General features: G+C 38.3%; 1 protein-coding gene across 7 annotated transcripts in view; it reads left to right on the top strand.

Annotated features, from left to right (window-relative positions):
• Positions 1-14,731, top strand: part of Cblb (Cbl proto-oncogene B) — a 173,249-nt gene that overhangs the window by 113,068 nt on the left and 45,450 nt on the right. For all 7 annotated transcript variants that reach the window (XM_051191606.1, XM_051191601.1, XM_051191605.1 and 4 more), the window contains exon 10: positions 9,905-10,108. In XM_051191606.1, the coding sequence (XP_051047563.1) occupies positions 9,905-10,108 (204 nt within the window). The remainder of the gene's footprint in view (positions 1-9,904; positions 10,109-14,731) is intronic.

A 14,731-nucleotide genomic window follows, 5' to 3' on the forward strand; every position in this document is an offset into this window, starting at 1 on the left:
GGTGTACGGGCTTCCTCTTTCTAGCTAATAATCAGCTCCCAGATGCCTTGCATATGTTTTCATATCAATATTGGTGACCATATGTGTAGACAGGTCCAGTAATACTTATAAATTACTAACCTTTGCTGCTTCTCCTTTTTATGCTTAAATACTTCTCAGTTCTACTTTTAGAAATTGAGGAAGTACATACATGATCAAGCACTGTAAAGTAGGGTAAGGGAAATTAGTATAAATTACACGAGAAAGTTCTAATAAATTAGTAACTTATTAAGTCAAGTTTTAAAAAGTAACAATTCGAGGTGATCATGAAATTGATATAAGACTCCCATTAAATTATACCACCAATGAGTACTATTACCCTAAACTGATGGTTGGATTTTGTATATAGACTAAGGAAAATGGGCAACATTTTTAGTACCATACTAATTTTGACATCCTCTCACAAAAATATGTTTTAATAAATATTCTGGATCAATTTGTGTGACTCTCATGAGCTTTTCTCCGGTTCTATTGTAAACATTTCCATGCATATCCATTCAGTGTCTGGAATAAGGATCAGTGATGGAGGATGGTGCATGTGGGTGGTGATGTGATACATAGTTTTCAGTTAGACACTGGAGGAAAGCAGGGGACATGAGACTGGTCTAATGGACCGTGCTGCAGGTCATCTGCAGACAGCCTCCTGGAGTGCTTGTTCTGGACAGTTCTTCCTGAGAAGGCACTGATCTTCAGAGACCTTTGCCAGCTTTCCCCCTGAGAAGGAGATTTAAAACTTGTAGCCATGGATCTATGTGTTCTGTGCAGTAGCCCTTGAACTTCATAATTTACCTCTGCTTCTGGTTGGACTGCTGGCATAGATGGCTACCAGACATGGCTTCTACTTACCTTGTTCCTGCCAGGGTTATTTGCAGTGATGTCTGACACACTTTTCCTTTTGTCTTAAATAACGTGTCATTAGGACAAGGCTTGAAATTCCTACAGTGATATTTTGGAGTCTCTGTATCCCAGGGGAATCTCACTAGTGAAAGACACCAAACCATTCTGCTTCTGTGTTGGAATTATTTCTACATTTATATTACAGGGATGACATAGTGTGGTCCTGCTGACCAGGACATCTGTGTGCAAAGCAAAGCTTTCTATTTAGTGCATGAACAGCAATATTTTGTGATCCCTTAAACACGCTACTAAAAATACTCCTTTATTAAGAACAAGTATTATTTTCATTCAATCAAAATATTGTTGAGGAGCTGAAGGGGTGTCTCTGTAGTTTAGAGCCCTGGCTGCTCTTCCAGAGGTCCTGAGTTCAATTCGCAGCACCCACGTGGTAGCTCGCAGCCATCTATAACTGTAGTCCCATGGGATCTGATGCCCTCTTCTGGTATGCAGATGTAAATGCAGACAAAACACCCACATACATTAAGTACATAAATAAACCTTTAACAAAAACATAGTTGAAGAGCATTCACTCTTTTAACAGCCTCTTCCCTGGAACCTCAGTTTGAGGCTTCCTGGACTTAGTTGATTGTATGTGGATGAGCAGAACACAACTATGGAGCATTTCTTTTGTTCTGTAACATATTGTCAAACCTGGGATCTGAAGGTACACATTTAGTGGGAAATTTCTGAGTATTGGAGCTCTGGGCTGAAGGGCAGATTCTAACAGATTTCTCTCTTTTTACATTGCTTATGTTCCAAAATGATATAGTATAGAATCATTTGTTTTCCTTTTGGTTTTATTTCATGGAATTGTTCACTTTTCCTCTCAGAGAAAAAGTGAAGTATTTAAGGTAGATCATGCCCAGCAAAAATCTACTGCTTTAGTTATCCAGCAACCATACACAGCAAACCTGGACACTTTAATGTTCATTCCCAATGACCTCAGGTCTGTTTTTATTTATTTTAGAACTGTATCTTGAGCAGCTGGTGACTTCTATACCAGCCTCTGCGCTAAAAGAAAGTACAGACATAGTTTCTACTTGCAATTAGTCCTGAAAGTTTTGTAGACTGGATTGGGGCTGATAATTACCTGAGCCGAGTGTCTGCTTTTCCTGCAGCTTCATTTATAAGCTTTAGGGTGTTTCCTCATACTCTACAGTTCAGTGGTTGGGTGTGCTGATATGAAAATCACTTCAGGGCAATGCCTGCCTGCCAAAAAGTTAGGATGAATCAATCTGAGTCCAATGGGCAACACTGAACCTGGATAGTGAATCATAATGTGTTCAAGAAGTGTATTTTTAGCAAGTCATTCTTCACCAGAATTGTCTTTCATTTGATGCCCTATTCTGATGCCATTGAAATTCATTGGGGACTTAACTTTTGTTGTAATTAACAGCAAACCTAAGAAAGGCACAGTAGTGGTAGCTGTTACAGCTGTCAGTGGTTGCTGTTTAATTGCTGTTATAATGGCCCATTAGTCATGCCCCCAAAGAGGTGTTAGATTTTTTTTCTTTTCATTTTTGAAACATGTGTTATGTAATAAATTGAATAACCATGGAAAGGTTTGTACAGAATACCAAATAAGTTAAATAAGCATCTTTCCAGGCGCCTTTGAAATAGCATTCACCTGGGCGCGGCATCTCTTTCTACCCTTGGTCAGTAAAGCTTGCAGGCTCCCTGCTCACTTTCACATCCTTGCAGTCTCTGGTGGTACATCCTTCCTTTGTGCACAGTCTATAGACCCCATAGTGCAGCCTGTCACATCACTGCATGGAAAGTAAAGTAAGGAATTGTGCGTTGTTTTATAGAGTCTGTTAAATGGCCTCTGGGCTTTCAAATGGCACAGACAGTAAACACAGTTTAAGTCTCCCAAATAAAAATGACCATCTCTGTCAATTCTGGGCAGCTGTATTTTTGAATTGCTGCCAAGAACTTTAATTTAATTAAAGGAAAAGTGAACTTCTTCTGTGATTTTTCTTTCCCAGTATTTTAATTCAGCCAGTTTTGAAGGGAAGACATTGCAGTGTCCAAAATGGTAATTTAGAAAAGAGGGAATACATGCAAATCTGTGAGCTTGGGTTTAATATCCTGTGATTAAAGAGAGCTTTCAGGGGCAGGCGAGAGTTGAGCTCAATGCTTCTATCTTAGTAAGCAATGGATATTATTCTAACTTGTTTTAAAAACACTGTTCAAATTTCTACCCTTACTGAAATTATTTTTAACGAAAGCTAAAATAATACTTGCCTTCAAGAATGTTTAAAATGGACACTTCACACTTTGACTTCCGGTGCATCTTTTTTGAGGTAGTGTGGTAGAGTGAGGCTTCTCTTTCACTGGAGGAGGACTGAAGGAGCTGTAAGATTTGGCCAGAAGTGTTGTAGTGACCCTGAGCTAGCCCAGGCATGGCTAGGCTTGCACAGGGCTGAGAGAGGGCACGGGAGAGGGGTCGAGGGTATAAAGCAGAGCAGCCTCTGAGAAGGCTGATCTCTCCTTTCACCTTGCTGAGGTCTGGTCCCTCTTCTTTGTGAATGTTGAGCACTCCAGTCTGGCAGGCCTGAGAGCTTCCTGGCCAGTCTCCTAGCTCCACCTCCCGTTTTGTCACAGAGGTTCTGGGATTACAGATAAGTGTCATTTACGCGCATCAGACTCTGTCTCTTCCAGGCCTGCAGGCTAGAAGGAAAGTGTCTTTACCTGTTGAACCATCCTTCCCACTCCAGAGAAAATAAAATCTTGTAGAACAAATGCTGAAGCCCGTGTCTACTGACTAAATAGATGGACTCTCATTGCATCGTAACAGAAATGGACACTTGGGAAACATTAGCAGTTAGCTCTAACACTCCAGTGTGAACCATTCTTTTTGAAGATTTACTTTTATGTGTGTGAATGCTTTGCCTACATATATGTTTATATGAACAGCTCTGTCTGGTGCCCATGGAGGTCGGAAGAGGACATTGGATTGCCAAGAATTAGAATTACAGGCGGGTGTGAGCTACCATGTGAGTGTTAGGAACTGAAAAACCTGGCTGTCTGCAAGAGCAAAGGGTGCTCTTAACCTTAGTTAAGAGCTTTTCTGCTTTTGGTTGTTTGAAAGTTGGTAGCATTATGGAACATGTCTGCTAATCATAAACCTGGGCAATGGGAATGACCCTCCAGACCAGTGGTTCTCACCCTTCCTAATGCTGTGACCCTTTATACAGTTCCTCATGTCGTGGTGACCCCCAACCATAACATTATTTTCACAGCTACTTCGTAACTGTAATTTTGCTATTGTTATTAATCATAATTTAAATTTGTGATACGCAAACTATCTGCTATGTGATCACCAAAGGGGTCATGACCAACAGGTTGAGAACCACTGCCCTAGATTGAAGCAGCAGATTTTAGGATGAAAAGCTCTTGTTGTCATATTACAGATTACAGAGCTGAGGTGTGCATCATCCTGCAAAGCAATTGAATGTTTGAACAAAACATCCATTGACTATCGTGGCTTCTTTTATTTTGAAACTTATATTTTGAGCATAACAGCGTATGACCTGAGATTGATAAATTATGATATAATAGTAAAGTTTTAGGGTGAAACAATTAGGCTCCTGGAACAGGGCTCCTTGCCTTGATTTCCTGCACAGTATTGCTTATCTAAGTATAGCTTTCATCAGTCTGTGAAAAACGTTAATTTTCTTACTGGGAAAATTGGAATTGAGACTATGACTATATCGGAGAACAAATAAGATAATATCATATAAATGGGTTTATAATAGTCCTTCAGAAAGTATCATTTAGCAGACATCCCTTATTTCTAGTTATTGTTAAGCAGTGTTATACCAATGATTATTCATTGGTGTTAAAATCATATTCATCTCTGGAAAAGATGGGAATTCCTCCAGAACTAAATTTTGTTTTAGATACTCTTTTGTTCCCTCAATCCTCACATTTGCTTAGTTTTGAATGTATCTTCATTTGGGAGTGGAATCTGTACAGTAGTTTGTTAAGCTTCAAACTAGTTAACGTCACGTAATAGTCACTATAACCAAATGATGCCCTTTATACGGTGTGTTATCTCATTGTACCTTCCAAATAAGAGGCAGTTAACTGTCCAGTCTATGGCAGTGATTGAATCAGCCCGGTCATGGTGCTCTAATTCAGAATGCCTTGGAACATTTTATGATTTACTGTACAGTTCTCCAGATCTTCCACATCAAAGCTATGAAGTTCTAAGTCACCAAAGTCTCTCGGCTCATCCATTGTAAAATACCAAACAGAAGTCTCTTTCACACTCGAGCGCTGAAGCTTCATTTGGTCCTTCACTTACTTTCAACACAAAGTTATTATTAAAGTCTTTGAAATATGAAAATGTTTAGTAACGATGTGACCTACTCTTAAATCCATTGATTCTGACATAATTATTTCGTGTAACTGTCATGAATAAAAAATATCCATGGTAATTTCAAAATGCATAAAACATAGAAAGATGATATAAATTACAAGTAACTAATAAGGAAAAAACACACATTCACTGAGACACGTGGTGGGAAAATATGAAATGTGTTTCAAAATGGGAGTATACTTGTGTCCTGGAGCCTTCCATGCATATTATATATGTGAGAAGGCAGAAGGTGGTTAGCTGGGGCCTGGTAGGTGTGCAAGCATGAGAACCTGAGTTTGGCCTCTTAGCATCCCTATAGTCTGTGGGGGAAGGTTCTGATACAGGAGGGTTCCCAGGACTTGCAGACAAGGAACTTTGCTGAAATGGTGAGCTTCAGTCTTACTGTGGAGCTGTCAAAAACCAATGTAGAAAGTAAATAAAGGAAGAGAGCCAACATAGACCTCTGGCTTGCATACACCCAGCCCTGGGAACATACACACTGTACACCATGTATACCAAATTCTAAAGGAAGTGTTTGACTGTTAGACAAAGGATTCCTATAATAATTTTGAAATAAAATAAATTGTAAGTATAGTGCTTATCTTAAGATGTCTAAGAAGAAATGGTTGGGAAATAGTATTTTTCTGAGCAATATATAAATAGTACACATAGTGATCCAGGTGAAACTTGGTACTTGTATTGTTCCCTTGGGCTCTTATGTAGAGTGTTTATAGCAAAGCACATTGGTTTTTCTACATTAATTTTTCTGTATTGTCTATCATTGGAAATTCATCATGATGTTACTTAAAGTTATGATTATGTATAATATTAACTCACAGTGTTAATGGATGGTACATAAATGTGTTACTATATCATTGGTATGTTATATAGGTAATATTCAGGTAGCTGGAGTATCCACTGGTAAATTCTCTGACCATTCATTTTGAACATTTTCTCCATTGAGGAAGTGAAAGCTACTGAGTAAATTAGAATAAAAGGAATCTTAAATAGTTCCTCTTAACATTCACATGTTGTGAACATATTAAGGACTAAGAGCAGAATTATTTATTGTTCTTCTCCTATAACATATGTTCTTTGATCTCGACTTCAGTATGTGTTGACAGGAACGTTATTTTTTAATTATTGATGCACAGTCCTGATGAGTTATATTTCTGTTCTAGACATTCTTCATCTGTATTCAGTCGACCATATGACAGAAACTAGGGCATGGTAACCAAAGTGGCATTTGGAAATTTATGGTTTTATCTCATTTGCATGTGACAGTAGTTAAAGAAAAAGAGTGATGGGTGATATACAAGAGTAAGTACTTCAGTCACTGTGAACTGTTTGCAATCAAAATGAATCGTCAATGTAGCTGTTTACATTTGACATCCATGAAATGCGCATATGTTCAGGCATAAGAAAAGGGGTATTCACTGGTAATTCTTCACTTTGTGGGTGAATTCATCCTACCAACAATAGGTCAAACTGATCAGATGATGTCTTTTGAGATAACTGCTCTCATATTTGCTAATCTTACACACATTAGTAGTTTTCATGACATTAACACTCCAGGTAGGGAGGCTAGAGCAAAAAATTAAGTCCTTGTTTAGAAGAAACCACGTCCAGTCTTCCTTTTGTGTGCTCAGGATGTTGTTGCCTATTGCCTCCTCCTCTTTCTAAAGTAAAGTCAGTCAATCTTAGGAGGAAACGAAAAGTCAAACCACCCATAGCCAGAGCTGCATGGGGATTGGCCTGGGAGTAAGAGTACAATAAGACTATTACAGCGTCCATGCACTGTACTAACGTATGATATGGCCCTGTGATTCAATTTGAATGAATTACTTTAGTTACAGCAGTTGTACTTAGATCTTTAAATGATTTGTTGCATCTAGATATCCACGCTAAGATATATGTGGATGGATTTATCTATTGTGTAGAATGGGCTTCAAAGTAATTGGCAAGTGGAAGATGTGAAGGCATGGAGGAAACAGATTAGGCAGGAATTAATTGTTGGTCAAGTTAGGCAGTGCGCACATGTATTCATTATACTGTATTTTAATTTTAATTTACTGCAATAATGTTGAAATTGTATTATAAATCAAGTGTCCACACAAGGCTCAGAATTCTCCTTTCCGTTCATTTGCCATGCATTCTTGTTACAGAGAACATGAGTTCCTTTTAGCTTACACATGAAGAGCTAGCTTTTGTAAATGACTCAATTTAATATAGGTCTATACTGAAATACCAATAGAGACACACAGTACAGATTTTAACCTTTACAGTAAGATTTCACCCGGATGATAACACGTATTGACTCTTCCCTTAACTTTAAAGGTCTTTTCATCATATCGTACTCTGGAGGTTTAGATTTCTTTAAAGTTTCTCAGTGTTAAAAATATCAAAGTAAGAAGATTACCCAAAATGAAAGAATTCAATCTTGTTTTTATCATGTGTGAAATTATGGGTCACAAAACATTTAAGTTCTGTAGCAGGAATAATAAAAACCCAGAGACAGAGAAGCAAAGCAGCCAGTCGCTAGAGTTCTCACCTCTACCAGTGCTCAGACCAAAGTGGCCATCCTTAAGCTGCTCCAACTTCACTGCTGCTCAGATTCGTTCAGACGGCTGTGTTCTCCTCAATGTGGCTAGAGACTAATTGTTCTGAGACTTTGGTGCCTGTCTTTTATATACCGCTCTTGGGCTGGTATTAAAGGTGCGCTCTAATTCTCTCTTAGACTGATTCACTTTTGCGTAGGCCAGGGTGACCTTGAACTAAGAGATATCTATCAGCCTCTGTCCCTTGAGTTCTGTAATTAAAAGGTGTATGCCACCCCCACCCAACTTCTATACCTAACTAGTGTGGCTGGCTTTGCATTCTGATCTCCAGTGGCTTTATTAGACCATAAACAATATTTCACTGCAAAGTTCATCAATTCTGAACATGGCTGGTATGTGTGTTCTCTCTCTCTGCCTCTCTCTTTCTAATACTCCTTCCATCCCTCCCTCCCTCTTCCCTCTCTCTGTCAGATGTGTTTGTATGATTTTACTAATTTACTAATATCTAATGATTTGTGATCCCAAGTTTTAAAAATTATGTAAAAAACATATAAATAAGGGGACATTACAGTTTATTTTCATTAAGCCATGCAATAACATTTAGCTTGTTACTCTAAGAGAGGTTAAGAGAAACTGTAGGCTAATGGTATCTGCTTCAAAGTAAACTTCTGTTGTCTGTCTAGTAAAGGAGAGGAAGAGAATTTTTTCTTTGCAAAATTTCTGAATCGGCATCGTTGAAGGTATGTGGTTCAACCTCCCATAGGCCAAGCAGATATAGTACTATAGGCCTGAGTTAAGCACAGGATGGCTTCTGTATGTTTGTCCCTTATTTTTTTTTTCTTTTTGAAATTTTAAAATGTAATACTAAATTAAGTGTGTAATAATATAATACAAAAATGCTGGGGTAATGAATGTCTTTTAACTCCTATTTCTAGAAGGCATCGTGAAAGAGCATCTCATTCATTTTGTCTGTTCCCAACTGTGAATATTTTATACTATTAGAGCTTAGTTAGTGACATGAATGTGGCAGGCTGTACTAAACCTGCACTGATCACCAGTAAATACATTTCTAGCCTAAAAGAACTTGAACAAATCTTTTATAGCCTCTGATTTGAAAGCTGGATTGGGAGGTACGTCATAGTTTGCAGTGATGTATTCCATATGACCAGATTAAGACAGAAGGCTCTGTGATATTCAGCTTCCCACTGTTGAATCAAAACTCTGAGATAAATCAGCTTAAGGAATGAAGATTTCCTTTGGCTCATGGCTTCCAAGCTTTCAGGCCATGTGTGGTTGGCTTTGTTGCTTTGGACTGATGATAAAGGGTGTGATGCAGCAAAGCCAGTTACCTCATTGAATCCAGAAAGCAGAGGGAAAGATTGGAAGTGTACAGAGTCCTAATGGCCCGGGCACACCTGAGTATGCCTTATCCCCCTTTAGTAGGCCTCACTCACATCACAAAGGTGATAGCATAGACTAGCAACTGAGCCTCCATGCAGAAGCCTTTTAGGGGACGTGTAAAACAGAGACCATAGTGCTTTTAGCATAGATGGTTACTTCACAGTGATATTTTATTTTCCCTACTCATTCCTTATTAATCAAGATTTAACAAATCCTAGCCAATTTAAGAATAATACCCACAGATAATATGCACAAGAACTTTTTCAAAATAGACTTCAAAATAGACTATTTATTATTTTTTAATCATTTTTAATTTTACCAAGATGTTATTTTTATAAAATATTTAATTAGCATTTTTGTTTTGAAGAGGGATATAATTCATTTTTCAGTATCTGAGGACTGTAAAGCTTTGTACATTAGAATTACAAATGCATACTTGTGAAAATTAAGTTAAGCTCCTTGGGAAGTAATTTGGCTCTTTGGTAAATTTAATGCTGACTCTCATCATATATCTTGTTGTCTTAGAACCTGTTTTACTCAGCTGCTTCTTCAAGATGTCTTGACCCCTCCCATGACCCACAAACTTGTGAAACATTTCTTGAGACTTCCCTAGATAGTTTTGAACCCATTTGTTTCCTTTGTTTAGGAGTCTGATGGCCAAGGCTGCCCCTTCTGTCGCTGTGAGATAAAAGGAACTGAGCCCATCATCGTGGATCCCTTTGATCCCAGAGACGAAGGCTCCAGGTGTTGCAGCATCATCGACCCTTTCAGTATCCCCATGCTTGACTTGGATGATGATGACGATCGAGAGGAGTCCTTGATGATGAACAGGCTGGCAAGTGTTCGAAAGGTAAACCAGAATACACGAATGTAGCTTGTGTGCTGTGAGACAACTAACAAATTAGTCTCAGGTGGTCTGTGTATGTTTGTGTGTTTGGCTAAGAAAGCATTCTTGATTCAGAACTAAGAATAAATTGCAAGCGGTATTCCCATTTGGGAAAAAAAAAAAAAAAAAAGTGTAGTAGTCCTCATTCCTCATCAAGGAAATTTCTCTTTGCAACAGATAAAGACCACTATAGAAAACCACAACCAAGCAAAATGCAAAGTTGTGCAGCCCAGCCTCAGTAGTTGCAACCACAAAACACTCTTGTATCTAAGGCTTAGGGAACAGTGTGGAAAGTGTGGGGGGAAGAAAGATTGTAACACCCTGAGGACTGTGAGTTTTCTGTGTCTCTTAGTAATCTCAGAAGCGACATCAATAAATCTCACCAACATGGCTCCCTAAATATAAGCTGAGTAAGGAAAACAATAAACATTGCCCAAAGTGGGGAAAGACTATGAGGACTCAACCCTACACAAAGAATTACAGGCAATTAAGGAATGCCGAGAGTGGGAGAAATAGTCTTCTCCAGGGAAGAGCACACCAATTGGTTATCTGATACCAAGTGGTCAGCCAGCCCTGAAAGCATGCATACAAGTAACATTATGGAAACTGAGTGTGGTATAGTTAGAAATATACATATGTACATCTAACAACAGTTAGTGAGAAAAGAGGCCATAATTTTGAAAGACAGAGGGAAGGGGTATTATGGGAAGGTTTGGAAAGAGGAAAGGTGTGTGTGTGGGGGCGTGCGTGCGTGCATGTGTGATTATATTATCCCAAAAATAAAAGAAATAATTTTAAAAACTACAAGCAATCTTATCCAACTCATAAGACAATAGGTCAAGTAGAATCATCTGCTAAGGTAGCCATCTGCTTTCAAAACTCATGAGAGGCAGATGGGGACATTTATATAGAATTAAGCATCCAAGAATGAGATTGACAAATGTGAAGAAAAATTGAAGAGTGGAAGTTATGTTATTTGGAAATGGTAAGATGCACTTGATTAACATGTTTGTTGAGTCTAGTAGTGTTCAGTGATTTTATTTTCTTAACTGAAATGACATCCTGGTGTTCAGTTTATAAGAAGTCACACAAAATTCATCTCTGAATGGACTGTAACTTGAGATTTGCTTGTTAATTTAGAAAACTGACCTTAGGAACTGAGAGTGAGTGTTGCTGCCCATTGCTGTTTACTTTACAAAAGAAAAGAATGCTGGTGGGATAATTTAGAAATCAGAAATGGTTGATAAATTCCTAGATATCAGAGTGCTCTGTGCAAAGAAATGCACATGGAATTCACATTGCATTGAGAAGTTCTATGCTGGGGAAGTAAGTCACAAGTGGGATTCATTGCTGTGGGAGCATCTGGAGTTGAGGGAACTGTCTGCCTCCTGGATCATGCAGCATGACTAATCAACCATAGCACTAATCCCTTTGGAGTCCAGCCCTAAGGAGAAGCATTTCTCCTTAGGTGAGATGGAGTGGCAATCCTGATAGCCACTTCACATTGTTTACACTGTGTACCCATTGCTACAGTGGGAAAATAATTGGTACAGAGAAGAGACCAGAGGAGGCCATTTTGATGGCTACCTCAAGGCTGCATCAAATTTTGCTGAAAGAAAACTGCATTTTCTCTGTCCCAGAGTCCCATGCTGACTTCAGACATTCCACTCTCACTTTTACATGAAAGATTTTGCATGTGAAGGAATGTTAGTATGACCAGCTTTACTACTCTCAGATTCTGCTTTGGGCTAGAATGATAATGTTGGCTCTTCACACTATTAGATTTATATAAGTTTCATAAGCTAACTCAGGGATAACAACGGTTGAGAATTTTTTAAATTACATGTCTTTGACCCAAGAGAAAGTCATTATTCCTTAGTAACTGTAAATGATGACTACAGAAGCAAGAAGTCTTAAAGCCAATTGGGACTTGAGTCCCCTGCCAACTAAAATTCTTCCTGCAAGAAGAAGCTCTGTTATGGGCTAGCACTGCAACTGCCTTAAGAAAATTACTTTCATTCCTCCTGATGTTGGCTTCCTCTTGTAAAGCAGAACAGCAATAGCAGGTCTTCTATTACCTATTGAAATTGTTGAATGGGATCTTGGATTTCAGACAGTAACACAGGGTCAGGTCCCAGAACCCACAAATGCTTGCTATTTTAGTGCCTGTGTCCATTGTAATTAATAATGCTGTGTGCTGAATGCCCCGTGACACACTTCACACTTTGCATTAGTGCAAATCACTGCATCTTGTGCATGTACAAGGAGCCACACTGGCACACCAGAGATGATGCTCGCCCTCATCCAGAAGACAGCTGAGTCGCAGCTCATTGTTCTGCCAGTCTGGCCATGTCTCAGTCCTCTGTGAGACTCACTCAAAACAAGAAGAAAGATGCAAAGTGAGAATAAGGTAGTTATTATATGCTTGTAACATTGTCTTCATTGATTGGTGGCACTTTGCCCCTTGAAGTAACAATGTTGAATATCAAGTGAAATATATTGACTTAGGTTGATTTTTCTCTTGATCTACAAGACCTAAAATGTTTCTTACCTGGACCTTTAAGAAAGCAAGTTGCCCCAGCTGTAGGATGCAGGGTACATTACATTTAAAGAATGTTTATTGAATGCCTGGGGAACCTGGAATGGCGGGCAAGTATTTGAGAAACATGCAACAGCTGGAGAAGTTCAGATGACCTCTGTGGTAAGGCTTTCTAGCTTGAAAAAAAAAAAAAATGGCTTTTCAGTTTTCCTGCTTTCCTGAGCTTGGGGCTGTGAACTTCTAGAATAATTCTCTTGTGAACGTTATGTACATTGCCATTTAGAGAAGGAAAAAACATTTTCCCTATATTGGTTTGCAAATAGCTGCAGTCCTCGCCAGCTTCACATGAGTTAAAGTACAGCCTGGGCCTCTTCTCACAGTGACTCTGGTAACACAAAGTGAGAAACAGGAGTGTTACAAGCTGAGGAACAGGCCTGCTTTCCATCCTCTCTGCCTTTCCTGATTTGTTTCCTCTGCCACCTTGGGAGGGAGGTGTCTGTCAGGAAAATGAGAGATTTTTTTTAGAGAAATTCTCTCTATTGTTAACCCCATCAAGAGAAGGATGTTCTCAGGCCTTCTTGGTTTTGTTTCTTACGGTAAGTCTCTGTGGCCTACAGTGTTCCATTTCCCTGTGGCAGTCAGATATTTTAGAAATGCAATTAAGTAACAGTTATTTGGTTTTTTGATGTTATAATTTAATTAAATGTCTCTTATGCCTACTGATCTGCCTTTAGCAAGTTAAGCAGATCATGCCTTTTGTATTATTTCACCAATTTGTGCCACAGCACTTCAACGCATCCTAAATTTTTGTATGGAGACAAGCACAACTTCTTTATGAGTAATTGGGAAATATTTCTTTAAAATCGTGTTCTTATTGCTGTGTTTATGTGTTTTGATACAAGCATTGTGCTTGTGTCCAGCACTGTTCCTGTCACCCAGACATACTCAGTAGCTATTTAAAATACACCAGTAATTCTTTCGCACATGCTCTCTGAGGGCAAATACCTGATCAAATGTGTCTCTTTTAGCTCCATTTTAATTTAAAGAATAAATATATCACACGAAAGGCCAAACTTTAATAAGCTTTGATGCCGCGATGAGTTGGAGAGCAGGTTATAAACAAAGACTGATAACTTTGACACAAAGCCATTCTTCGTTCATGATCTTCCCCTGTTTTATAATCATCATTATTTCATTCTCTGTTCATTTATTTTTAAAGTGTCTCATTTTCACAACTCAAGACTGTCAATCATTGCCCAGTAGAATGACTAATTTTTTATCTTTCATTTCAGTTGCTTATCTTTTTCTCCTTTCATGAACTGGTTGATGACCATATTGTGCAATTGTTCTTGTCAGTCTTAAGCTTGCTACCTTCATTGAATTAATAATCCTTCCATCATTGTATAGAGAAGTGAGCTGCATTTTATAGTTACCACAGAGATTTTTAACAGCTGACATATTTATAAGTCATAACATGTTGCACATACAGGTTGCTTCTTTAGAATATTTAGAAATGATGTTTCTAATAAACAGAGAACCCACAATTCTATAAAACGGTGATTTATTTCCCTTATTGGATGGAAGGTTGATGGGAGATGTCATTCTGTAAATATGGCTCATATCTTCTAGTGTTGTGCCTAGTGTGTATGAGCCTTACATTTTCCAATTCTCTCTGTGTTACATTTTCCTGTTAAGGATAAAGCTCAATGGCTTAAATCCAGAAACACTAGGAGAACGGTGCCAGTGCATGGAAAATGCTGCTAAGCATAAGTTGCTATATTATTTTAATATAGTATAAGTTAAAACTCCCTAGAAAATTGCTGTCCTTCCAAGAACTAAATATCAATATCTTGAGATTTCCACATGAGTTTTATTAAATATTACTATTCATGTATCATATTATTTAAGATGGATCTATATTGATTAGCAAGAAAGTTGTACTCAATAGCTTATTACCTACACGATAATACTACTGTATTTCTTCCATACATGATGATATTAAAATAATTTCCTACTAAAACATGTTTCATGTTTAAAACTCAGAGAAA

The sequence above is a fragment of the Phodopus roborovskii genome, unplaced genomic scaffold (genome assembly GCF_943737965.1).
Source record: "Phodopus roborovskii unplaced genomic scaffold, PHOROB, whole genome shotgun sequence".
NCBI classification, from domain to species: domain Eukaryota; kingdom Metazoa; phylum Chordata; class Mammalia; order Rodentia; family Cricetidae; genus Phodopus; species Phodopus roborovskii.